General features: G+C 42.5%; 1 protein-coding gene across 1 annotated transcript; it reads left to right on the top strand.

Annotated features, from left to right (window-relative positions):
* Positions 1 to 150: 150 nt before the first annotated feature.
* On the top strand, positions 151 to 21322 carry RGS20 (regulator of G protein signaling 20). Its single transcript, XM_035125482.2, has 5 exons — positions 151 to 249; positions 12763 to 12911; positions 17745 to 17822; positions 20026 to 20260; positions 21134 to 21322. The coding sequence occupies exons 1-5, from the start codon at positions 151 to 153 to the stop codon at positions 21320 to 21322; spliced, it is 750 nt and encodes a 249-aa protein (XP_034981373.2).
* The last annotated feature ends 6164 nt before the right edge of the window (positions 21323 to 27486 follow it).

Below are 27486 nucleotides of genomic sequence, written 5' to 3'. Positions count from 1 at the left end.
CTCCACGTCCACCAGAAAGGCGCTGGGGTGGAGAATAGGCGGCCACCTGGACATTGTGGTGCCTGAGAAGAAAGGAAGTTGGGGACCGAGCCCGGGTGTGGACGCTCCAGCAGCCCGGGCTTCCTAGGCGAAGCAGAGAGACGCATGCGCATGGCGGGCGAGCTGCCGTCCCCGGCTGAGGAGCCCGCTGAGAACGGATGTGAGCAATGCAAAGATTTGCACCCGGCCCCGGAGATCGAAGGGGAAATTGTAAGTACCCGGCAGCCCCTCGGACTCTGCACCGAGACCGGACGGGGAGCTGCTCAGGCTCGCCTGGGCGGGCTCAGCTGCCTCAGGCTCGGCGGTGTCTAGTCCTGAATGGTGTGTGTGTGTGTGTGTTTCTGGTGCACTGGTAGAAGCCCCCGGTAAGTAAAGCTTGCAGGGGCGACTTCTCTCTCCTACCACTTGGGCTGGTATGGGCTTCCTGAGCTTTTCAGGCAGGCGCTCACAGGTGAGTCGCCCAGCCTCATGCCACAGGTGTTTGCGGTTCTTGGGACCTGGAGGCTCTGCCCGGAGGAAGATATCCGTTCTGGGGAGGGAAGGTGCTAGGGTGGAGTAATATTTCCGAAGGGGTGTCCGTCCGGGAAGAGAAGCAGGCCAAGTGGAGTGTCTCGGGGGTTGGAGAGGGGGCTTCGTGTAGGCATCTCCTCCTGAGGGGTGGGGGGTAGGCTCAACTGGAAAGCAGCTGCGGGATGGGGAGCATTGCTGGGCATGGCCATTGGCAACAGGTGCTCTGTCATCCTTGGTGCTGAGGAACGGGGAAAGCGGTATAGGAGTGAGCTCTACCATGAGAAAGGGTAGATGGAGAGGGATCCATATCCCTGACCAGGTAGAAGGCAGTCTGGATCCCCGCTACGGGAGCTTGGCTGGTGGAGGCTCGGTGACCCCAGGGCGCTTGGCTTGGCATTTTCCCCGTCCTCCAACCCAAAGAGTCCTCCAAACACCAAGTGCTTGAATGGATCCTGCCTAGGTCAGCGGGGGGCTCTCCGTCCATCCAGCCCTGCAAGAGAGCCTCTCCTCGAGGCCAAATAAGAAGCTGCCTGAGTGAAAGTCAGGTCTGCGGGCCATCGGGACGCTGCGATCCTCGTGAACCCGCAAAAGGGCTGGGAATGGAAGCGGATTGGAAAAGTCTCCTGGTTACGTCCATGTATATTCACATATACTTAACCGGGCGTGAAAGGTTGAGAAAGCGAAGGTCTCTTTTTTCCTTTCCATCCGCCTTTCCTGCACAGCGGGTAGCAGTTCCCCACTCGCGGGGAAACTGCCTCCTCCCCGGTTCCCGCCTTACCTGTCGGCTTCATTCCGGGAAGGCTTTCGGTCTAGATTGGAGCCGAGTCAATTTCATCCTTTTCGGCTTTGCTTTTTCGCTGGAGGGGCTTGTTTTCGCCAGCACGTGATCTTAGCTGCCCCTTTTCTAAAGTTAAGGAGCAAAAGGACAAGCAGTAAGCGAACCCTTAGCCAGATCTTTGCCCGCTTCTTCCGCCAAAGTCCCTTGGAACCGAACGCCAGGGGGCGCCGTTTGGAAAGAGGCCGCAGGGACCCCTCATTGCCTGTTAAAATTAGTTTACATGGAGTATTTTGGACGCAAAAGCAGGCAGCGCAAACCCCCCAAGCTAAGCAGAGTAATGCACATAGACAGGCTCACATGCATAAATCACTGGGTGGATTCATAATTGCAGGAATAAGTTCATTTAACTGCACATCCCTATTATTTAGGCTCTTAAACGGTGAAGGGTAGTTTAGCTATTGACATTCTCACATGACTAGTCATATATTAATACCTTGTTTGCACATAAATCATGGCCATGAGGGGTATCTGCCTAAGCCTTTAAAGTATACATCTAAAATGTAAAGCATAGGTTTGTAAATGTCATCATACAAAACCAGGACTGGCTGCAGATCTCTGTCCGGCTTATGCCCTCAGTGGCCAACTTGGGGTTGGCATGATTCTCAGCTGAGTATTGTTCTAAGAACATTGACCTTAGTGGGACTTGCATATATTCAACTTGCTCTGGATCACGCCTACAGTGTCAAAACCCATTCATTAGTTTCAGTATTAGTAGATAATATCCGAAGTATGCAACACAGCATAAGCCAGAGTGAAATGAAAACCACTAACCATACAATACAATCTATGTCTGATACCATATATATCACATACATATGCACATTTATATCCCACATTTTCTCCAAAGAGCTTAAGTTCCACACACACTTCTCCCCCTTTCCATTGCATCCTCAAAACAACCCTATGAGGAAGGTTAGGCTGAATGATAGTGACTAGTCCAGTCCAAGTGAGCTTTATGGCTGAGTGGGCATTTGAACCCTGGTCTCCCTGGTCCTAGTACAACACCAAGTGGCTCTATGTTGTCTGTCTAGTTGTATGGATGCAATAGGCTTGGCGGTCAGAAGTTTTCTGACTATATACTGGTGCATACACAATCTGGGGTTGGGGCACAGCTCAACCAGTTGGCCAGTTATTGCAGTGGAACCTCGACAATTGAAAAGCTGGTAATATAACATAGCATGTCTTAAAGCTGCTCCATTCTTCTATTCCCACTCCAATACTTTGGAGGTTATGTTGTTGTTTTTATGATGCAAGTCATGAATTATACAGTGTCACGTTGCAGGGAAACTGGCCATCACCTCATAGTGAAAAGAGTACCTAGTGGGTGTTTTTAAAAAGTCAATTCTGTGGCTAAATTGTTGATGTTCCAGCAGCTGAACTACAATATTTCATTCAAATACAATTATGAACATGAGTTGCACCAAGAATATTACTGGCCCACTAATGATTTTCTACATTTTGGAGTCTTTTATTAAAAAATAAATTGTAGAATAAACTTGCTCCTAAAGGGCTGTCACTACGCTACACATCATCATCATAGTTCCAATACAAAAATATGAATAACAGATAACCTTTTAATAACCTTGAGAGTTAAAATTTCAAAATAGCAGAAAAAAAGACGATGAGCCTAAATGGTTTTAAAAGTTCTGAACAAGTCTTTTTATGGGGAATCTTGCCTACCTAATAGAAGGCTGGGGGATATTAGAAAGAAGCAGGTTTTTTTATAGTAATTGGAATAGTCTGATTTATTACTGCAATATGTGCAACAACCACACATTGAATTACTATTATACACTCTGTTGGAAATATTCAGACACAAACATTTTCCTAACGTGGATTTTTCTGATATTTATTGAAAGTCCTTTTATGCCACCTCCTGGGGCAAATTCTAACCAAGGCAGATTAGAGCAAAATTAACTTCATATATATGAAGGCTTCTTTAGCTTCATAATAACAGCAGGAGCATTATGCTTCGAAATCATTCGCAGAAAAACACACTTGCAATAGATTGCATCCAGTGTCAGTGCTACTCATAGCAGAGCCACTGAAATTAATGGATATAACTCTTAAGGTACTGTATATTAATTTCGATGGGTCTATTCTGATTATAACACAGTGGAAGTAGAACATAGCCATCATGGCAGAAATGACAAGCAGGTGACCGAAGGGGAGGGGCAAGGCAGCTGAGAGTTGTGCTCCAGTGGTGGAGACAATCTGATGCTCCTGACCCTGCACCCACACCGAGCACCTCACTGCCTTGTCCCAACCCCTTTCAGTAACCACCAGGGATGCAGAGTGTTGGGGAGCTGAGATAGCAATGTCACACCATCTGTTAATGCATCGTGATGAGCAGCCATTGATAGCCTCATTCTCCATGAATTTGTCATCATTCACACACACACACACACACACACACACACACACACACAGAGAGAGAGAGAGAGAGAGAGAGAGAGAGAGAGAGAGAGAGAGAGAGAGATTTTAACCAAAGAAATCAACATGCTGAAATCAATAGGCTTAGAACCCAAACAAAGATGGCACTAAGAATATAAAAGAGCTCTGCCGTATCAGGCCAAAGGTCCATCTAGTCCAGCAGGAATCCTTTTCTCACAAGTCAGAATATTCAGACTGGGGAAATGGTGCAGAAGAAAAGGGTGAACCCGTATCTTGGATCCATGACCCAGATCCAAAGACCAATCGCTCGGCTGCTGTTGATATCTTCCGCCTCATGTCTAATGTGGTCCTTGGAATAACTAAATTTTGGATTGTGCCACTGATTTTAATCTAAACTCATTTTAAAACATGGCATTGAAAACATTAGAAGGATAATATTAGTGAAACTGTAGACGAGGTTACTTTATTTTGTCATACTGTAACATACTATTGAAAACGGATAAACAGAGATTATCGTACCTGGTAATCTTCCTTATTTTCTGTTTTATTATGACAGTAACTGGCTCTTTTTAGGGACCCAGGTGGCGCTGTGGTTAAACCACTGAGCCTAGGGCTTGCTGATCAGAAGGTCGGCGGTTCAAATCCCTGTGACGGGGTGAGCTCCCGTTGCTTGGTCCCAGCTCCTGCCAACCTAGCAGTTCGAAAGCACATCAAAATGCAAGTAGATAAATAGGAACTGCTACAGCGGGAAGGTAAACAGTGTTTCCATGTGCTGCTCTGGTTTGCCAGAAGCGGCTTTGTCATGCTGGCCACATGACTTGGAAGCTATACGCCGGCTCCCTCGGCCAAAAATGTGAGATGAGCGCGCAACCTCAGAGTCGGTCACGACTGGACCTAATGGTCAGGGGTCCCTTTACCTTTAACTGGCTCTTTTAGATGTCTCAACTTTGCAAAACATACTTCCTTCAGGCTTTCTCCTGAAGCTCCACTTGGCCAGCTTTGGAGACCTCGCAAAGCCTTCAAATTATCATTGGGGGGACAGTCCATGGGTGAGAAACTGGCAGCCCATGTGCAAGATACAGTCTGTGGGACCTTTGGATCTGACCTAGCACTTTCTCTCTTTGGCTCTGCCCCATGTGGCATTTAGGCTTTGGCAGTTGGCACCCTTCTTGGCAGCTGGGACAAGAGCATACGTGGAGAGCGTATGTGGCACTAACATCCTTTGCATAATTGCCAATCAGGTGTTGATGTCATAACAAATGCACATCAGCATCTCCTTTGTGTTTAGGGGAGTCACGCCTTCCCATTGGGCAAGCTGGATTGGACACAGGATACCTGGTCCCCCATGCAATTTAGGATTCACCTGTGGACTCATACCCTAGCATAGCAGTATGAGGATTCCAACAGAGGATTCCAACTCAAAAGGCAAAGGAATATGAATCAATGATTGTGCACTCCATTATGAGTCACTCTGAGGCAAACCACCACGCTGACCAATACAGTGTCGGTTTCTATTTGATCAGAGTCAGATTTCAGCACTTAATACAATCAAATCTGAGTCATGGTTCATACACTGCCACATGATTTCAGCACCCACTATGAGCTGTCAGATTGCTTGGTGTGAATCACAACATACTACAGTGAAATTGGCTTTGTTGAGGCCATTCATAAGAAAGCCTGGGGAACAGAATGCTCATTGAATTAGACCTTGACAGGAGTCAGTTGAGAACATCGGCTTCAACAGCTGTCTGCTCAGCTCCATCTTGTTAATTATCAAGTGCCTCATAGAATCACAAAATAAATCTATTCAGCAATTAATACTGTCTATATATCGTAACCACACATGCCCACACCCATCCACTCAAAGTGAGTTTAACTAAAGCAGTACACTCAGATGTAACTATTTCAGTGACTGACAAATTAGCTAATGATTTTTCCGCATTTAGAGTTCCTTAAACACACACACACACACACACACACACACACAAGTGTGTCAAGCCTGCTGCATTTTGGGGTGTGATTTAATCAACTACAAGCAAATTCAGGTTGCACAATTAAACCTGATTTGCTGCTCTTGCACAACAAGCCCACTTCCCCTTCAGCACTGGATTTTTCTGTGCTGTAAGGAAAGTGATGGGGGAAATACAGTGGAAAGTGTATGATAACACTTGCTTGAAGCAATGCTATTTAACCTCCCTGCAGGGCCGGCTCACCGTAGACCCCCGGTGGCGCAGGGCACCATGGCGCCGGCCCGCCAGGAGGGCGCCGTGAGCTGTGCCCGCCCGCCGGTCCGCCGGTCCGCTGTGCAGCTGCGCGCGGCGCCCACCTGCCCACCGCGCTGGGAAACGGGGCGGGAGGGCGCCGGAGAGATCGCGCTGTGTCTGCCCGCCCACCCGCCGTGCGGCACCGCCGCGCCCACCCGCCCACCGCGTTGGGAAACGGGGTGGAAGGGCACCGGAGAGATCCGGCGCACCATGGCGACAGGGGCGCTTAAGACGGCGCTGCCTCCCTGCAAGCAAAAAAGAATGAATGCTCAATAAACAGCTATGGGTTTGAAGCCTGCACCCCAGACCACTGAGGATAATCTTGGCCAATGCCATCTAACCTCCCTGCAAACTTTTGCAAACAAATCAGCATAAATGTTCAATAAACAGGTCATCTAGAAGTAGCCTATGTACCTAAGGACTTGATTTTAATTTTACATTCTGACCTTCAAATAGTAAAAATATAAATATATGTATAGTTCCAATAAAATTAATAACTTGAAGGTTCAGAGTTAGTATCTACATTAGCCAGTTTTCCAAAGCAGCCTACATTTGAACACATAATTGTCCCCATTTAAACCCTCTTCATGCTGTCAGATTGCTGTCAAATAGATCGTGGATAAATCAAATGCAAGCTTAAGCTTATTAGTGAATAGGGCAGTGTACCTCTTGTTGTGACTGTGTGGGTGGGTGTTGCAGTTCTGACTAGCATTGCCTTTGAAATGTAAAGCAATGCTTATAATGCCTGCAGAAGAACAAAGCTTTTCAGAGCTGAAAACATCATACTTGGGCGTAGGCAACCTAGTTTCTGGTATTCTATAACTTTTTAATATGAGGCTTCCATATTTGTACTGAACTGAAGATTTCTCTTCCACCATGAATCACAGTTTCCAACTGCTTGACAGCTTGGTCTGTGGTACCCAGTCTTGCACAAAATTCCTGGATAGGGAATAGACTGGCCACAGTCATTTATGTTCTGGCAGTCTCCTGACAGCACTGATGTGTGCAACTACCTTCAAGGGTTATTCAGAAGCTACAATTTGCACAACAGTGAGGATTTTAGTGGGGACCAGTCATTCAATTCCCACTTTGCCAGATTTGAAAGAACTTCCTGAGCCTCCTGTGCACTTCCAAGCCTAATTCAGAATGCTAACTCCAGTTTCCACCATCCCTACCCATTGGCCTTGCTGGCTGAGGCTGATGGAGTCTGACAATATCTGGAGCTCCACAGCTTCTCTCTCCCTATCTAAATCTCTTGGGACACAGGTACCCTTAAGAAGAAGCATCTCCCATGTCAACCTGCCAGTGGCCTTAGGTTGTCAGGCCCTTTTCTGACCACCACAGCTGAGCCTTTCCAGCCGTGCCTCTCTGATTGGGCAACACTTACCAAGGAGGCTTGCCTGTTGCTTTCATTGTGGATGGGGAACCTGTGGCTCTCTGAATGTTGTTGTACTATGACTCTTATCATCCCTGACCATTGATCATGTGAGCTGGAGCTGATGGGAATTGGAGACCGACAAGAACTGAAGGAAGGACATGTTATCCCCACCCCCGTTTTATACCCCAGCAAACACCTTTTAAACATTCACCCATGCTATTAAAGCTTTTATCTTTTAGCTGCTGCTTTATTAATTATGTGTATTGTTTTACTTCACTATATTTTTACTTTTAAAAAAAACCCTGCCCTGGGATGAATTTTGATGGAGTGCTAAGAAGTAAATGACATACATAGATAAAAATGAATACTGTAAATAGTGTTCCTTTGTGCATTGTGCAGTCAGCTTCCTTGTATCAGGACAGTAGGAGCAGCTGCAGAAGGGAGCCTCAGTCTTGGTAATTTCATTCACTGGTAATACCTGTGTCTTAACTTGGCTACTGTACTCTATGCTCTGGTCAGCAGCATTGTGTGAGCAGAATGGGAGGCAGGAGGAGGGGGCTGCCAAATTTTCACCTTGCACAGGGTGCCACTGAGGACCTTCAAAGACTGCGTCAACTTTATGAATTCAGAGAAAGTGAACGATGCACACAGATCTTAATCTAGCAAATTCATCGTCAAATTGACCAGCCAGGACCCAAGGCAAATTACAGCAATTTAAAATTTAAAACTAAAAGCAGTTAAATCATATTAGAATCACAGGAATAAGGTGGACCCCAAAAACCCACAACTCAGGTCAGGTGTTCTTCGGCATTCACTAAAAGCTGTGCAGTATCATGAAGAAGCCAGACACTCCTCTGTGCGGAGGCACAACCTAGGGGCTGCCACAGAGAATATGCTCTCCCGGGCCACCCCCACTTCCAAACTTCTGAGGGAGGTGGAACTTCCGAGAGTCCCACCCCTCCTCCCCTACTGATCTTAACACCTAGCAGGGTCTGTAGGGAAGGAGGCAGTCTTTCAGATATTTGGGGCTTTGAACACTAACGTGATCACCTTGAATTGGGCCCAGAAACGAACTGGCAGCCAGTGCAGCCAATTAAGCACATCCTTCCTTTTAATTAACAAGTAGTCACAAGTGCTGGCAATTAAATTAGACCAATTTTTCCAATGTAAGCATCTGCCTTTGTGATTTGCTGATTTGGCTTTAGGGAATTAAAGGAAACATGTTTGTGAGTGTAATAAACAAGAGCTTCAGAAACAAAGGAACGCTTCTAACTTCTCAGTGAGTTAACCATTTGTTAATTCACACATTATCAGAGGTTCTTCTTTTCAAATGGGCTGGCATCTTGATCAAGCAAGGGAGATTTGCTCCTGAGGTAAAGCGATCTTTGCAAAATTCTGCTTCTAACAGGATGCCTTGCCTGTGGAGAGATTGGCAAGCTGCGCAATGTGACCAACCCCAAATCTCTCTGCTGAGATGTGCTTCTTCTGGCTTTGCTTTTGTTTTCTCCTTCGTTTCCACTCATTTGCCCATCCTCTGCCAACCTGTATACTTCTGTCTACTTTTCTGTACATTTGCTTGAAGGTAAGTTAGGGAGCAACAGGGGCCCAGAAAGACGAGGGAAGTGTTCTCATTCAAAGGGGATGCAAATATATGGATTCAGGAAAAGATTCTAGTGTCTCAAACCAGCATCTACCTGAAATGGCAGGGATGGGGAATCTGTGGCCCTCCAGACATTGTTGGACTCCAGCTCCTGTGGACAATGGTCAGGGATGATGGGGATTGTAGTACAACATGTGGAAGCCATCCAGAATGGCTGGGGCAACCCAGCCAAATGGACGAGGTATGAATAACATTTATTTATTTCACCAGAGGTTCCACATCCCTGATTTATGGCTAGTTAAATGTGATTATGCTTTGGATATGTGTCCTAGTTTGCCATTTGAAAGTTAGTTTTATTGCATAATACATGGAATATTGAATATCCCTCTATTTGATGTAAGTTGTTTATTTTAAAGTCCTAGTTTTTTTATGACTTAGCTGCTAGCATATTTGCCAAGCTAAGCAGGGTCCAGTATGGGTTTTGTTGAACTGTATATTTTGTTCTTGGGACCCAGGTGGCGCTGTGGTTAAACCACTGAGCCTAGGGCTTGCTGATCAGAAGGTCGGTGGTTCGAATCCCTGCGACGGGGTGAGCTCCCATTGCTTGGTCCCAGCTCCTGCCAACCTAGCAGTTCGAAAGCAGGTCAAAATGCAAGTAGATAAATAGGAACCGCTCCGGCGGGAAGGTAAACGGCGTTTCCATGTGCTGCTCTGGTTTGCCAGAAGCGGCTTTGTCATGCTGGCCACATGACCTGGAAGCTGTACGCCGGCTCCCTCGGCCAATAATGCGAGATGAGCGCGCAACCCCAGAGTCGGTCACAACTGGACCTAATGGTCAGGGGTCCCTTTACCTTTACCTTACAGCTTATAAACCGCTTTGTGTATAGCAACATAGAAAGGCAGTATACAAACTAAAAGTGAAATCAAAATGAAATTTCATAAGCAATGGTCTTCTGCTGTGCAGGCTGATCCTAAGTTGCAGATACTGAATTTCTCTTTGCAGTACAGTTATTTAAAGTGCACTGGCCTTTGTCAGAAACAGAAAGGAAACCTCAGCCTGAACCACAGCAACAATAGCAAGGAAGGTATGCAAACTTCATTTGTTTAGGACACAAAAGAGGCACGTGACCTGAACAGTATTTCCCCCTCTATTTCCTCCAAAAACCTGTGCTCCCTGAATATGTATGCAAGACCAGTTCCTGCTTAATTTAGGAACAAAAGTAAGCAGGAATAAAGCCACCTCGAACAATATACCATCTGCTTTATTATAGCTCTCGTTTACTGCGAGAGCCAAAGTACAATTGAAAATAAAGGCCAGGCCAATCATCTTGTCAGTCTTGAACACACACAGCCCTTTTCAGCTTCAGCAGGCTCTGCGTATGCACCATTCACAGAATCCTTCTCTCGACAAAGGGGCTAACATGGAACAAGGAGAGAACCAACAGAGAAATGTGGGCCTTTGTTTGAGATCAAATTGATTTTCTTCTCTTTCCCTTTTTGACATTTCAGGTTATTTTTTCCCACAATTAACACCTGATTGGAGAGTGGTCTATAAAAATGCTTTTGCAAGGCGGGCAACAGATCTCTAACAGAATCCTCACTGTTTTCATTTCACAGGGCTGTTTGCTAAGCTCATTTATTTAATCATAGAAGCAAGTTGAGAGACAGTGACAGGCCCAAGGTCTCCCAAGAGCTTGCTGGTTGACTGAACAGAGATTTGAACCTGGGTCTCCCCAGTCCAACTCCAACTCTCTGTCAGCTACACCACAGTGGTCCAATTGCACCTATAGCAAGTGTGCAGGGTCCTCTGTTGCTGCATAAGAATGGATGGGTTTGTTGTTAAAAAGTGCTATTCTCCTCTTTGTTCACTTTCGCATGGCATCTTCTGATGTATAGACAGGGGCATCGCAAAGGGGGGCAATGGGGGCGGTGCGCCCCAGGTTCCACTCTGGGGGGGTGCCACTTGGCACCCCCACCCCCACGACTCCCAAGCCGAGCCTCCCGGTAAAAAAAGTCCGCTTGGCGCGGTGCGCTACGTAACTTTCTACCTAGAGTCACTTTCTACCTGGAGTTTGTAGCTGGAGGTGTGTGGATTGGAGTTGCCGGGGGGGGCGATACCCTGCTACGTAACACGCATGCACAGGGGGATGCTGCGTGTGCGTTGTTACGTGGCCGGGGTATCACCGCTTCCCCGTGCCTCCAAAGCCACGCACCTCCAGCTACAAACTCCGGGTAGAAAGTGACTCTAGGTAGAAAGTTACGTAGCTATGCCACACACACACACCCCGGGTGCATGGCAATTTGCCACCCTGGGTGTCGCGGCGGCTCGCTACGCCCCTGTGTATCGATTACTTCTTATAAGCATATCCAGCGTATCCTGTTAAATATGTTGCAGTGAGAATTATTGCGGCGGCTTAAAGACTAAACAAATTCATTGTGGCGTAAATCAGCAAAAAGAGGTACATGCGGTTGGCAGTGGGAAGGGGAGAATGCAGGAGAGCGAGGTCAGAGGGTGAGAACGATTACCTAAACCCAAAATAATCCTTGTGACCATTTGAAAAGACTGTATGTGTAATAAACATGGGATGTTTAATAGGGATGGGAAAACTTTTTGCCAACTGAGGGCCATCTGGGCAACATTTTGGAGGGCATGTGCAAGTGGCAGACAAGACCAGAAGCAAAAGTAGGCAGAGCAATGAATGCAAAGTTTACCTTTGTACAGCAGGCTATTTTCTACACATGGTCACCCACACTTCTTTATCCTTTAACCAGGGAACCAAGAATTGTTATCAGAGTTCAAGGACACATTCCAGCCAAGCAAAAACACTAGTTCAGTGCTCTTCTGTGTAGACATGTATAGGATTGTGCTGTATTCTCATGTGCTGCTTCAGATAAAAGCATAGGGATAGTGCATGTGTTGCATGCCAAAGACCCCAGATACAATCTCTAGCATGTCCCCTTGAAAGGATTAGGTAGCAGCCAATGGGAAACACCTCTGCCTGAGACTCTGGAGAGCTACTGCTAGTCATAATGGGCAATGCTGGCTAGATAGACATGGCAGCCTGAGATGAGGAGGCACCTGTTGTTGTTTCTGCCTCAAGCTCTCTAAAACAAGAAGTATTCTTGCTGCGACCTTTTCTCTGTTGCCCAGCTCACCTTTTGGGGCAGTGGAGGCAGGATGAAGACATTCAGAAAGGTGTCTGAGCACCCTGAGAAGGGCAGCCTGGGCAGTGTTGCAATGAGGTCATTTTAGACTGAAATGGTCAACATTTAGATAGTAATGTGTATTAACTGCGTCTCAACAAGGCGGAGTAGAAAACCAAACTTTGAAAGATGGCAAGCCAGCCCTGTCCTGCTGCTCTCAGGGCGGGTGGGGGGGGGTCCCTCCTGCTCATTTTGCTGAGTGGGGCCCTGGGAATCTTTCCCACTTCCACTGCTCTTTCAAAAACTCTGCTGCATTGCGCTATGGATGAAACGAAGATCATAAAGCACTTGGCAAATTAAAAATAAATGACAAACAGTCACGGTGGGCTTAACGACATTACCGGCCCAGAATTCCTCATCTGATTAGGACCATGAATTAAGGAAGCAGTTTCTTCTGTCTGCTCCACAGGCCACTTCACCTATTAGCAACAATTAGGAAAGCCACTGGGTGCCAAGACTAAAACTGAAGCAGTAAACCTGGTGCCTGGGCTTTTTCCACAGAGTGTAACCTCCTTCCTATTTTTTCCTCATGCAGCCCATGGGATCCGAGCGGATGGAGATGCGCAAAAGGCAAGCATCTGTGACCCAGGAGACACCAAGCTCTGTACAGCCACAGCCAGGGATTGAAAACCGTGGGTCCAACGCCTGCTGCTTCTGTTGGTGCTGTTGTTGCAGCTGCTCCTGGTATGCCTTTAAAACATATTCAAAGCTCTTGGGGGAAGAAGGGGAAAAGATGACACCATGCATGCCCTTGAGTAATCAGATGAGTTTTACAAGGGGCGGAGGAGAGGAGATGCAGCTGTTGCCTACTTTTCCATAGATGAAAACACCAAACAACATTCCTTCCAGTTCTTTAAATCTTCTGGAAATACATAAAGATGCAAGCAGAGCTGGAGCCATTCAAACCTTATGTGCTTCTCAGCTGCAGGTCAATGCAGGAACATGTTTAGCCTGAATAGCTCAGTTGTTTAAAGTGTGGTGCTGGCAACGCCAAGGTTGCAGGTTCGATTCCCGTATGGGACAGCTGCATATTCCTGCATTGCAGGGGGTTGGACTAGATGATCCTCAGGGTCCTTTCCAACTCTTATGATTCTAGAACAGCTGAGCCCAGTCAGATGCTTTGGGCTCCAATACCCATCACTCCTTACGATTGACCACACTCGCTGAGGCCGATGTAAGTTGAAATCTATCGATATCGGCAGGGGACCAGTTTGGGAAAAGATAGTCTAGGAAGGGGCACAGCTTATAAGTAGAACAAATGGTTCACATATATTAAGTCCCAGGTATCTCCAGAAAAGCTCACCTAGCAGGGCTAGATGGCTCATTGGCTAATGGGGGACAGCTCTTCATAATAATCCGCAATGTGTGGATTCCATTAATTAAGGAAGGAAGCATTTCAGAGGGCCATACCCAGAGGCTCTAACTTCAATGGGCCACATACTTCTGGTAAGAGAAAAGTAATATGAAACAACTATTGCTGAAAGAAACGGAAGAGTGGATACCCAGTCACCGTTCCAGAGAAACCGAGAGAATGCTGATAATTTGAAAATATGCAGGGCTTTTTTTCAGCTAGAACTCAGGTCCGGCACTTCTCAGGTGAGCACCTTGCCATTATAAGAGAACAAGGGAAGTGTTCAGGGCGAGTTCCAGCACCTCTTTTTCTAGAAAAATAGCACTGAGGATACAGCCTCACTCTACAGCCTCACTCTAGTTTAGCTGTCCTGTGGCTATACTAAACCTAGACACTGTACCACAGAGAAAAGGAACGAAGTAGCACATATAATCTTCAAAAGGAAAGCTTCTGAACAGCATATTCTTAGCAGGGATCTTTAAAGTGCATATGCTGACATATCTGGGACTTATCCTGACAGGATTCAGCATGGAACATAATGATTTTCTCCAGAACACTTGGTCTATATAATCCAGTTCCTCATTGCAATCAATCAGGGCAGCACAGAATCAGCAAAATGATGCATAGGGATCACTTCAGAATCATCTTACTGAGTTCTGATTTTAAAAGTTTTTGTTGCTGATTTTAGTAAGCCACCTGTAGCCTATAACCCAAGGTCATGCCCACATTAAGGATTTCTATTTGAGAAACAGATGGACAGCTAGAACTGAATGGTGTACTCTTCCCCTCCTCTGACTAGTTTTTGTGCAGGGGTGGATTCTACAACATGTCATTAATGCAATAATAGTGTATATGTGGTGGATTTATACCTGTTCATCCACACATCATTTCACTTTATTCATTGTTCTGCTATGCCTCCCCGGTTGCATTATTGCCATCTAGACGGACACTCCTGCACTATAGCACAACAAAAGCAGGATATAAAATAAGATAGAACATTTGTGGTATAAAAAGCTATAGGTTTTCAGCTGGAAGCTATGGGGCATTCACCAATTGCAAATAAAGCAGTACATCTGCCCCAGAACTTTTGCAGGTACAAACAGGATTATTATTCATTCATTTATTTGTTAAATTTGTATACTGCCCTTTATCTAAAGATCACAGGGCAGTTCACAACATAAAAATACAAAATGAGAACACAAAATACATAACAAAACAAAAACAGTCCAATAACCTCCCCTCCCACATACTCATTTAGAAAGATATAGAATGTTTAATCAGCCCAAGGCCTGGTGGTAGAAAAATAACCATTATGTATGTACGTACAGTCAAACCTCGATTGTTGAACGTAATCCATTCCAGAAGCCCGTTTCGCTTCCGTAATGTTCAACAACCAAGGCACAGCTTCTAATTGGTTGCAGGAGCTTCCTGCACTCAAGCAGAAGCTGCGTCAGACGTCCGGCTTCCAAAAAACGTTTGAAAACCCGAGCATTTACTTCTGTGTTTTCGGCGTTCGGGAGCTGAAACGTTCCAAAACAGAGGCATTTGGGATCCGAGGTTTGACCGTATATATAACCACCCTGATCTCATCACAAACACAAATCACGAATGCACAATAAAAAGGATGACCATACACTACCACACTTCTGTCAGTATAACATCTAGTATGTCTCAATCAAAATGTGTATTTTAATGAACTGAATAGGGTGAAATATAATGAGTCATGGGTGTGTGGAGAGTGAGCTTAGCTTTAGTTTAGTTTAATTTAATTTAGTTTAGTTTAGTTTAGCTTAGTTTAGTTTAGTTTAGTTTAGCTTAGCTTAGTTTAGTTTAATAAATGCATAGCTTATTCTTTTAGTTGCTGCTTTGTTAATAACATTTTATAGATTGCATTATAGATGATCTGTTAATTATTTTATATGTTTTATGCTGTATTTGTGATGTTCTATTATGTTATTGCTATTTGTTGTTTATAAGCTGCTTTGGGTTCCTTTGAAGGAAAAGCAGTATTTAAATACAATCAATCTGGAAAGTTACTGCTTTTGTCCTGACTACAAAACATACATATCAAATACTCTTTCAAGCATGCATAAAGGGGTCATCCATATTGGGTGGGATTGCTACAGAAACATGAAACTAGCTTGGACAGATGTAGGTGAGAAATGGCTGCTTACCCTGTCAAGGGGTGGGCAGCGGTTGCTGCCTGTCATCTCAGATTCCCAGGGAGCAACGCTGGGGCAGGCAGTGAAAAATCCCTGGGCTGGCCGCTTTGATTGGCGGGCTTTCCCACTACCCAGTTGTTTGAACCCTGGCCAATTTGGCCAGGGTAAGTAGCGGGGCTTGAGAGCAGACCAGAGAGTACCAGGCTTCACTCCAGTCCACCCTTGGCCGATAAAAGCTGGCTGCACCCGACCCCCTGGGAAATGGTTGCTCACTTCAAGAGCTTACTGCTGAAAATATTTTCCAGTGTAACCATTTCTGCAATACCGTATTAGAGTATCACCTTTCAAGTATTGTTACTGAGCATGACTGGCAACAGGATTTCTTCAGGTGCAGTTATTTCAACTATTACAGAAGGAAATAAAAGCACAATGGATTTTTGCACAACAGGCATACTTTCGTCTCACTGTCTTTAGCTTGGATATAAAATTCACAGCCATTTTATTCCATTTTCTTTTTAATCCCATTGAAAAATATATAATGAAAGTATAAAAAAGAAGTTGCTCTGTTGGAGGTTTTGAATTACTTTATATTCATGACTCTTAAAAATATTACTTGCACTTAATAGCATCCTGCCCAAGTAAAAAACCTCTCTCTACCATCAAAATTAAATTACTGTTTTCAAGTAAGGAGAAATCTGAAAAACGGCAATTCAAGGCTCTATTTATAATCTTTGTTTATAGAAAGGATTTCCTCAAATAACCTGAATGGGCTGCAAAGAAAAAGAAAAATATGAATAGGAACAGAAATAGTATCCCAAGTTACAAAATCTCCAATACTGAAAGCTCTTGTAGGGTTGGAATTAACCATTTTAGAGAAACTGAGGAGAAAGAACAGTCACCAGATGGGCTTTTGTTGGCTGAAGTCATAACTTATGCTCCATCTTTTCATCAGCAATTCAGGATCAATTATACTTTTAGCCAAGCAATTATGATAAATGGTCTCTCTTAGGTGGCTTCAAAATTAAAAGGCCACAGCTGTCTTTTTGAGAAGCATGAGAAATACAAAAAATAAAGCAGAGAAGAAACATGCTCTCCTACACTGTTTTGCATAGAATTTATTTTTGTCTAGATAAGCTTTGTTAGTGGTGGTACAGATAGTCTTGTTGAACAATTTTATTTCATTTGTATCCCAGCCTTGAGTATTTCCGTTCCTAGGATGTCTTTTATATATAATGTTTAGACAAGCAATGTAACAATGCAATTAAATGCAATCAAACAAAAGGCAGCAGGGCAGTTAATGGTTTACCATTCAGATTTATTTTTTTAAAGCAGTAATATGCAATAACACTAGTAATGTAGCAAGTACTATGGAGATAATGGAGTTATATGGGTTATTGAAAAAGATGCAGTAGAAAAGGTTAATGATTGGACCCACGGAGAGGAAGTCGGAAGTCTAGAGATTTGGAGGAATCTTTAAATGTGGATGTATATGGCTGCATTGTCATAATTTTATACTTGTCCAGTAAAATCAAATAAAAATTACAGTATTATTTTTATATATACTGTATATGGAGCAGGATAAAGTTGGGTTTTTGTTCTGTTTTTAAAATCACAAGAAAGAAGACACAGGACAGGAAGCAGTTGTGGCATTAGGTGTTTTCAGGTGTGCTAAACATTTCTTGGGTTAGTGTACCGCACTTGGTACACTATTTCATACTACTGTATATGTTTTCCAAGAAGCAGCTTCATGCACCAGAAAAGCTTTTCTTTCCCCACATTTTCCAGATAAGGCAGACAAGGTCATAGAGCTAAATTCTGCTGTGAAATGTCCTATTCAATATACCCAATTCAAGAGAAATATTTTGGTGATAGGAGCGCACTGTTCTTATACTGGGGCAAACTTGTTAGAACATATGTTCAGGTTTGAAAACTAGAGGAACAATTTCAAAGCTTCAGCAAACTTCTTTATTTCAATTTGATTAAACTATGCTCGTTGCCTTGCAGTCTTACTGTTAGGAATCAAGATGAAAGAGCAGCATCACATGAACTCAGAACAGACACTATTCCAAACTGTGAAGAAAGGTAAGAATTAGCTGGGTAACAAATCAATTGCACATAAGACTAATTTTTGTTTCTAACAACATGCATTTAAAGCATGTGCAGCACACGAAACAATCCTGGGAACTGATTTCTTAAGGGTGCTGGGAAGCTCTGTAAGGGATAAACTACAGTTCCCAGGATTCTTGGGGTGGTGGTGATGGAAATGCCTGATATGTATGCAGCCTTAGACTCCTACAACTGGAGGTGGTTGCCACACACATAGCTGCCATACTTCATAGAACCCATGCCCATGCAACTCTGATATACTGGGGAACAAAAATTTTGTTGCATTGACACCTGCAGTTGTTCTAACCTAATTTCAACGTGCTGATTTCATATCTGAAGTCGGTTTTGTTCTGTAAGCTCTAGTTTTTTTGCAATTCATGTTTTTCACTTTTTACCATAATCTTCGTTTTTCACAATGCAAGAATTCAATATTTTATTAAACACATAACCAATGTAGTACAATATGATTATAAATGTAAGTGACTTATATAGCATTGAACATGACATGTATAGCATTGAAAATGGCATGTATATCTATGTACAGCTGAAGGTATGCAAAAAAATGTATTCCAACCAATTTGCAGAAAAGGTCCAGGAGATTTGTATTGGGGAAGTAAAAGGGATTAATTTTCCTACATAATCCCTTCTGTTGGGAACAGGGGCTTGTCTACCATATTACCTTACCTTAATTAAGTGGTGGCCAAATGATTTCTCTTCCTATTACATCTTTTAACACTTTGCAGCTGCACTCCAGCTTCTTTCTGGATGTTATTTGTGTTTTCCAATAGGCTTTATAAGCCTTTGTTGTTATTTTGTTGTTTAGTCATGTCCGACTCTTCGTGACCCCATGGACCATAGCACGCCAGGCACTCCTGTCTTCCACTGCTTCCCGCAGTTTGGTCAAACTCATGTTCGTAGCTTCGAGAACACTGTCCAACCATCTCATCCTCTGTCGTCCCCTTCTCCTTGTGCCCTGAATCTTTCCCAACATCAGGGTCTTTTCCAGGGAGTCTTCTCTTCTCATGAGGTGGCCAAAGTATTGGAGCCTCAGTTTCAGGATCTGTCCTTCCAGTGAGCACTCAGGGCTGATTTCCTTCAGGATGGATAGGTTTGATCTTCTTGCAGTCCATGGGACTCTCAAGAGTCTCCTCCAGCACCATAATTCAAAAGCATCAATTCTTCGGCGATCAGCCTTCTTTATGGTCCAGCTCTCACTTCCATACATCACTACTGGGAAAACCATAGCTTTAGCTATACGGACCTTTGTCGGCAAGGTGATGTCTCTGCTTTTTAAGATGCTGTCTAAGCAGGCGTCTTTTAATTTCGTGACTGCTGTCACCATCTGCAGTGATCAAGGAGCCCAAGAAAGTAAAATCTCTCACTGCCTCCATTTTTCCCCCTTCTATTTGCCAGGAGGGAAAGAAATGGAGGCAGTGAGGGATTTTACTTTCTTGGGCTCCTTGATCACTGCAGGTGTCCAATAGGTGAAGAGGTTTTGTTGTCATTTATGTTGTTTAAGCAGAACAACTTAAGAGTTTTAAAAAACTTAAAATAATGCTTACGGTATTACTTAAAAATACATTTTAACAGAAAAAAACCTGTTTTAACAGAAAATGATCCAGACCTCTTCAAGCAGCATTTTTGATAGCCTCACTTCTTGAAAAGCCCCTGAACATAGAGAAACATAGAGGTATTATACAAGACCACGTAAGAGATGTTATATAGGGACACATAAGAGGCGTATCTTGTACAGAGTGATATGAGACTGTGGGCACTCTGATCTGCTCATGAGGGATTATTGACATTTAACTCAGGGCGAGGAAAGACCCTCCCAAATCACCCCAAATTGGCTCATTATTCAGCCCACACACAAGAGGTGAGGCACACCTGTAGCAGTCTATGGTATTGTTCTGTCCAATAATTAACACTGCTGGCATTAATAAGATGAATTTAGAAAGTCGTTTACTCAAATAGTAACCTGCCACAGGGTATATTTTTAATTGGCAAGTCAGTCATCTGCATCTGTCTCCTCACCACTTGGAAAGGTAAGGCTGGTATTGCTGCATGCCATAGCATGCATTTAATCTCCTGATTTCTACACAATTATCACCCACTAAAGTTCTCCTCTTGTACTCTTAACTTGGTAATGCCCAGTCTCTATTTTTCATTCGTATTACAGCTCAACTCCAACTCTTGAAGAAGTGAGTGCCTGGAGCCAGTCCTTTGACAAATTGATGAGAACGCCAGCAGGTAGAAACGCTTTCAGGGAGTTCCTTCGGACAGAATTCAGCGAAGAAAATATGCTTTTCTGGTTGGCCTGCGAAGATCTAAAGCAGGAATCCAACAAGGCTATCATTCAAGAGAAAGCAAGACTAATATATGAAGATTATATTTCCATTCTTTCTCCCAAAGAGGTTTGTAACCCTTTTCACACTATTTTCTAGTACGTATACCCGATTTCAAGGAGACTAAGCCAACAATCTAAAATGAAAGATTTAATTGATATTTCAAGATGTTTCCATTCAGGTAGGTAGCTAGTGGGTTGGGGTGTGTTTTTTTAAAAAATCAACTGGTTTTTATTTTAAGCTGTTCTATTCTTATTTCATAACAAGTTTTTCAGTTTGCTGAAAATTTTGGGGGGCTCTTTCAGGGAAAAAAGGTGGTCATCTGAGATGAAAGGAGCAAAATTATAGTGAGGGGAAAGTGTGACATTTGAAATTCTGTGAGCTGTAGGTCTAAAATCTTTAACTGTCAAGGAATAAAATTAGTCTGGCATTCCAAAATTAGTCTGGCTGAAGCACTTTGAACCTACAAGGGTGTCTAATTGTAGGTAGGAGGGTCTTCTAGTCTCTGATAGGTGCCTATATATAGCCAATAGGTTATACTTAAACATTTGAAGGCAGTTGGGAGCTACCCAGAGTGGCTGCGGCAGCCCAGCATATTATTATTATTATTATTTATCATTTATTATTAATATTTATGGTGCAAGCCTACTATAAAACCATCCTGTCATTCTGCACAAGGTAAAAGTTTCTCCTTCATCTGCAAATAATTTTAGTGCATATATAATTAGGTCATTAGTGTACATCATAATCATTAGGTCAATGTACCGTGAGACAAAAACAGAGCAGAAAGGCCTATTTTTATCATTATTTTTACTTTCATTAGTTCTGAAACATAATGCCTACATAGGTTTCAGTTCCACTATGGTCGCATTAACTCCTTTCCACAATTTTCAATAGAGAAGATTAACAACTGCTCTTAACAACTGTTTTCTTTATTTACAGGTCAGCCTGGATTCCAGAGTAAGGGAACTTATCAACCGGAATATGCTGGAACCATCAGAACATAGTTTTGATGAAGCACAACTCCAGATTTATATGTTAATGCTCAGAGACTCTTACCCTCGGTTTATGAACTCTGCCATTTATAGGGACTTAGTTGAGTCTCTCTCTCAAAAATCTGCTGAATCGTAGAGTTTTAATATATTTCACACCCAGTCATCTAAATAAACAAGGAAAACTTGGGGCTACCATACTGTCCGTCAACGTGGAAATTAGAATTATTGAGTTTATTACCCAAAAATAACTCAAGACATATTGCGTATATTAATACAATGTCAAAAAAGTGTTCTAAGATGGAAGGTTTCCAGAACCCCAAGCCATCTGCAGTTTTGGATAAGAGTTACAGTAAGCTATGATAATGGGATATGGAGATATATATGCTGCTCCTTTTTGATGATATTTTTTATAAGATACAAAAGAAGAAAACATATTGGAAAAAGCTTTAAAATGTATTAAAACTAATTAGGAATAAAATAATAAAATTAATTAGGAGGTGGAGGAAGAGTAGTTGTTACGCCTTTCCCCAAGATTCATATCAAAGTGCTGTGCCACTGGGATCAGGCAAATTGGTGTGTAGGTTCACCTTAATACTATTCTGTCTCTGAACACTTTGCAGAGATGAAAGTTGTACTCAAGGGATCATAAAGTACATGGTCTAATACTGAAATAACCATGAGATAAGTACTGCATGTTCAAATAAGCTTTTGGAAGTGTGTTTCTTCATGGTCATATTTCCCATAGCTCTCGCCCTCTCTTCACTGGCATGGAGTTCAGCCTTAGAACACATTCCTGGAATTCAGGCATAAAGAGAACACTCCTCTTCCATTAACATCATTTGGAATTTTGCCTTCAATTTCAATGGGAGCCGAATGTCAACCTTTCTTGGACATAAGCAGCATGTTTGAGGTCAATAAGCCAAATAGAAGTACAAACATTTAACATATAAAGGACTGAAAAGCACTGGTCGGAATGCTATCACCTATAAAGTGTTATTTTACTATTAGTATCTGTGGAATGAATTTTAGAAGTTGCATTGTTAATGTTTCTGGAAAAATTAAAGAATTTATTTAGAAGAGGAAAAGGAGTTGGGCATTTACTAATTTAAATAAAGCACAAAATGCATGTCAGCTGTTTTCATTACACAATTTGTCGCCAACATACATCTGTATTCATGTCGCAGCTATGATATGTATTAGACTGAGGATGTCCACCAATTGGATTGGAACAGCTTTGCAATTCAAGGCAAGTCCAGGTTCATTTCCACCCACCCTCAATTTACTACTTGGCCACTGGAATCCTAGATCTGGGGTAGAGGATCCATTATTCTCCAGGTGTTGTTGAACTCCAGTTCTCATCAGCCTCACCCCAGCACGGTCAACTGTCAGGAATGACAGATGTAGTCCATCAACATCTGGAAAGCCACAGGTTCCCCAGCCCTGTAGTAGATCATAAAAAATAGATGAGATAAATGCAATACTGTACTTGTTTTGTTGCTTTATGATAGATTCATTGTTTTATGTACACCACTTAAACATTCTGATTAAGTGGTTTATATGTTTTTCTAAATAAAAGTCTAGAGTTGCCCCTCAGACAGAACAAGGTGCAGCAACTCGGGTAAAATTATTCCAGGGAAAGCATTTCAAATGCATTGGAGCACCTAAGAAGTGGTTCTATAAAAGATTCACTCAAATCTTTGCTGAATAATAGAAATTTTAACCAAATCTGGTATAATTAGCTATAGCTGCAATGCTATATATCTGGGAATAAACCACACTGAACTGAACCAGTTTCCAAGACAGCATGCTTAAGCAAGTGAACTTGGTTAAATTCAAGATCACCTATGGAATCTGAATATATGGTAAGAGTCAAGATAAAAGCCCAAAGTGAGATTAAATATAGAGCAACCCTACATCACTATATGACTGATCCAGCCAATGCATATGAATACCAAGCTATGTTATCATTACTTCCATACTGCATTGTGTTTCTTTCCATGTCTTAGCAAGTTCAATAGCAGTGGGTGAGTCTCATGCTAAGAAGCAACATATTGAAGGAATAAAGCATATCCAAAAAGCTTGCCAAAAGACGGGGGAAGGTATATTATGTCAGAAACTGAATTAGACAAAGATCTACTGAAGAGTCATACCGAGCACAAGCCAGAAGTACATTATATTGCCCTCCCACAGACACTGTTGTACCCCATTCTTTCAGTTATAAAAATAAATCTGCCTCTACTCTCTACTAATGTAAAACTTTTAAGCATGCCAGATAGACTGCACTATTCTGGTGTTTTCCCCCCTAGACTCAGTGACTAGATACATTTAATAGAAATACATCAGAAATACATCATTAATTCATTTAGTCTGAAAGCTTATTCTGCAAGAATTGCAAATGAATGCTAAGCAGGCACACATTTTTTACGCTCTTTTCTCATTCAGAGCAGATCCTCATAACATCCTTGACTGATTTTACACTTTATATTTTAAACGTATTAATTATATTAAGCGTTATACACTAAAAATAATAAATTGGGTTAGAATCCAAAGGGAAATGTGTGCTCAGGAGTGCTGCACACACAATCTGTTTTCATGGCTGCAGAAAATAGCTGATTTCTAAAATGAATGCAGACATATTTCCTCCCTACAATGTTACAAATCTTGGTGATTTCACAAAAAACCATGAAGAACATGTCCAACAAAATGCTGGATAGTATTTTTGTTTTGCTGCACCAAGAAAGCCTGCTAGAATTAAAAGTTTAGCTAGTGTTTCTAAGTTAAAATCTCATATTCCTAATAGACACAAGTTACAGTCTGAACAGACATGCATAGGATTGAACTGTACGTGATATAAGAAAGCTAAACAGGTTTAACTTCTCTAACTATGCTCAAGCGATTGCACACATTCCAATTTATTTTTTAACAGCAGCTTATAATGACATTTGCATCTTCAAAAAGTGACTTGCCATGCATAATGAAAGCCTGCTGTACAATTGTTTCCCACACATGCTGGGTATGTGGAACCTAGCTGCATGGATCCAATTCAGTTCACATCAACAGACCCTAACCAATAAGTTACTATGGCACTGAATATTCAGAAGCTAGGCAAATAAACAAAAATGTCCTAATATACTTGAATCTGAGTTCTTATTTTTATTCAGCCATCATTTGTGATCTTCGGAAGCCATTCTTAGTTTCAGCTTCCCATCTGCAAAGCAAAAACATTAACTTCTCGAATGACTGCTGCAAGGTTCAGCAATATGTGGTACTAAGTATACTGAGCCATGTAAGTGTAAGCCCATTAAACAAGTTTTAAAGAATTGGAGCACACTGTGTGTTGCAGAAGCCTTGCACATGGGATCCCAGCGTCAAGAGAAAGCAAGTGTGAGATCCAGTATCATGAAGTGTTGGACTAGGATCCAGAAGTCCAGGATTCAATTCTCCACTCAGCCATGAAGCGCACTGTGTGTCTTGGGCCAGTCACTGTCTCTCAGTCCAGTCTGTTTCACTGGTTTCTTGTGAGGATAAAATGGGAAGGGGAAGAACCACTTTGAGCTCCTCAGAGAAGAGAAAGAATGTAAAGATAAGAAACAAATAACTGCAAACTAAGGAAAGTAGCCTTCAGGCAAAGAATACAATCATCATGATAAGCATCCAAAGAAATGTGGCAGCAAAGTCTATTTAAAAGTTTTTAACACAATATTTTGCAGCCAGGTTCATATTTACCATCACAATAAGTCAAACCTACTGTCACAGAATCAATATACCCCAGGGATTGGGGGATGAAAGCCATTACTACTTCAGGCTTGGTATTTATGAAGCCGCAGGACACCCATTAGCAACTTGCAGCATTCTAGTCCCTTGACATTATCAGTTAGAGGTCTGCCCTTTATATAATACCAATAACTTCAACAGAACATTTGTATACCTATTCTTTTCATTATACAATATTAAAATTGTATGGCCACCTCCAACTAGGACAGTCAATTGATCCTGACCTCAGGTGCTTACATTCGCTGCCCTTTAATTTTTTGGCTTCATTAGCAAAAACTACAAAGCAGCTAAATAAATCTCTAGAGAGCACCATGGTTTACAAAATGCTTTAAAAGTGTTATTATTGTACTGCATATCAAAACATCTCAAGTTCCAAGAAGAAAAAGCTCAAACGGAGGGAATTTAGGAGACAATTTTTGCAGCTTGATTAAGCTTCCCACTGTTTTCCTGTCTGCTAGAAACCTTAGTTATGGATCAATAAGTTTTAAAGATATCAGGAAGTTTAATCATGTTTACAATATATAGCATCCCATCCTCCTCTTTATTACTTGAATTAGTATATTCTGTCACTACATATGAAATCTTCACATTAATAGTGTAATAGCATTCACATTTTAGCATTTGGTTTTTATTTGCAAACCAGCACATTTGGGCACATTTTATTCAAATCACCAACACTAATAATGAAATTATAATCATCAAACCTTTATTGGCATCACTTACAAACATTCAAAATAAATAGGCCAGTGCGATCTCGTCGCCATTTCAACAGTACAGTCACAAGAGGCAAGCGATCTATTTCACGTCTGTAGGTCTCCAGCAAGGGCAGGGTCCTGTAACATACTTCGGCGGCAAAAAATTCAAATAGAGGAACTTAGCTACTGTCTTGGTGAGCTCCTGGTCTCTCCCCTGTAATAAGAAGCATATGACCTCTGCCTCTGGTTTCCATGTTGGGAAACATAGTTGGTCATGGAATTGTTGGCATACATCATCATACATTTTACATTTAAGGACCATGTGAGCTATTGTTTCCATCAGGTAGGCATCACATGGGCAGATCCTATCTCCTTCTGCCATACCCACGAACCTACCCCAGAGGAGGTTAGAAGGATTAGAATTGAACCTAGCCAGCAAAAAAGCCCTTCTTTCTTGTGGGTTAAACAAAAATTGTAGATAATTGAGGTTAAATTCCTGCGCCCAAGAGAGTCGAAAATAAAGAGGGGAACATGTTTTTTCTGCAGCTGAAATTAGTTCCTGGTGCTCTATGTCCCGCAGCCTAGTTTTTAACATGGCCTTGGTGACTGGAAAAGCCACAGCAACCAGGAGATCCTCTGAAAGCGCAAGTTGCCGTATCTTTGTGCAGAACAGTTGTAGCCCTGGGGAAGGGAAAGGAAGGAGTCTGACAGAACTTCGCTAAGTAAAGTATCTTTGTCTGCTGAAAAGCAAATGTTTAGCCAACATAAAAGAAAACTCATCCAGGCAACTATCTCTAGCTTATGTTGGCCTCCCTCTAGACACAAGGCTGCATCAGGTACACAGCATGGGACAGCGAAAATCTTAAATAGAAAGGCTGCCTGCACTTGTTCCACTGACTGGGTAAACCCTAACATCCAGATTGGAATTCCATAGAGCAGTTGAGCTCTAACTTTGGCATTAAAAACCTTAAGGGCAGAATGGATGTGTTGGTTACCTCTCGATACAAAGAAGCATATTATGGCCTGCATAGACTGTATGCACTGCACAGTGCGAAGACTACTGGAGCCTGTGATGGAAAGTGATCCCCAAATAGTTGAATTCGGATACCTGCTGGATGTGTTTCCCACCAAAAACCCAACTACAGCTCTTACAAGAGTTCCTGAAAACCATTATTTTGTTTTTATCGAAGTTCATGCTCATTTTCATTCTAGACAGATAGTCGATACAGGCATTTAGCAAATGCTTTAAGCCAATTCTTGTCTGTGAGGGCAGAATCATATCATCTGCATCCACCAGTTTTAATAATGGGGCAAGGTCATTTATGAAGATATTAAAAAGAGAGGGAGCAAGTACACAGCCCTGTTTCACATATCGATTTATAACAACAGGGTGTGACACCTCGTCCCCTGGGATTATTCTTATACGACACGTGTTATTTGAGTAAAGCTTTTTAATAAGATAAAGTAACCTAGGATCTAGGCCCAATGACTCCAGTTTGGTCCATAACAGCCCGCTATTGACTGAATAAAAAGCAGCCTTAAGATCTAAAAAGGCCACATATAGCCCTTCTTTATGGTGCCGCGTGTACTTGGCGGCTAAATGGGATAACACTATACAGTTACGTAAAGTGGATTTCCCTGGCCTAAACTCTGCCTGCTCTGGGCCTATGATGTTGTTCACGTCACGCCACGTGGTTAATTCAGATAACAGATGTTTTGCATACAATTTCCCAATATTTCACAATAGACTTATTGGTTGATAGTTGGACAGCAACTTTTTGTCCCTTTTGAAGATTGGGATAATTATGGATTTCTGCCATGAATTAGGCAT

Source organism: Zootoca vivipara, chromosome 8 (genome assembly GCF_963506605.1).
Source record: "Zootoca vivipara chromosome 8, rZooViv1.1, whole genome shotgun sequence".
Taxonomy (NCBI): Eukaryota; Metazoa; Chordata; class Lepidosauria; order Squamata; family Lacertidae; genus Zootoca; species Zootoca vivipara.
Note: the sequence above shows the minus strand (reverse complement) of the source record. Positions and strands in the feature narration are given on the sequence as shown.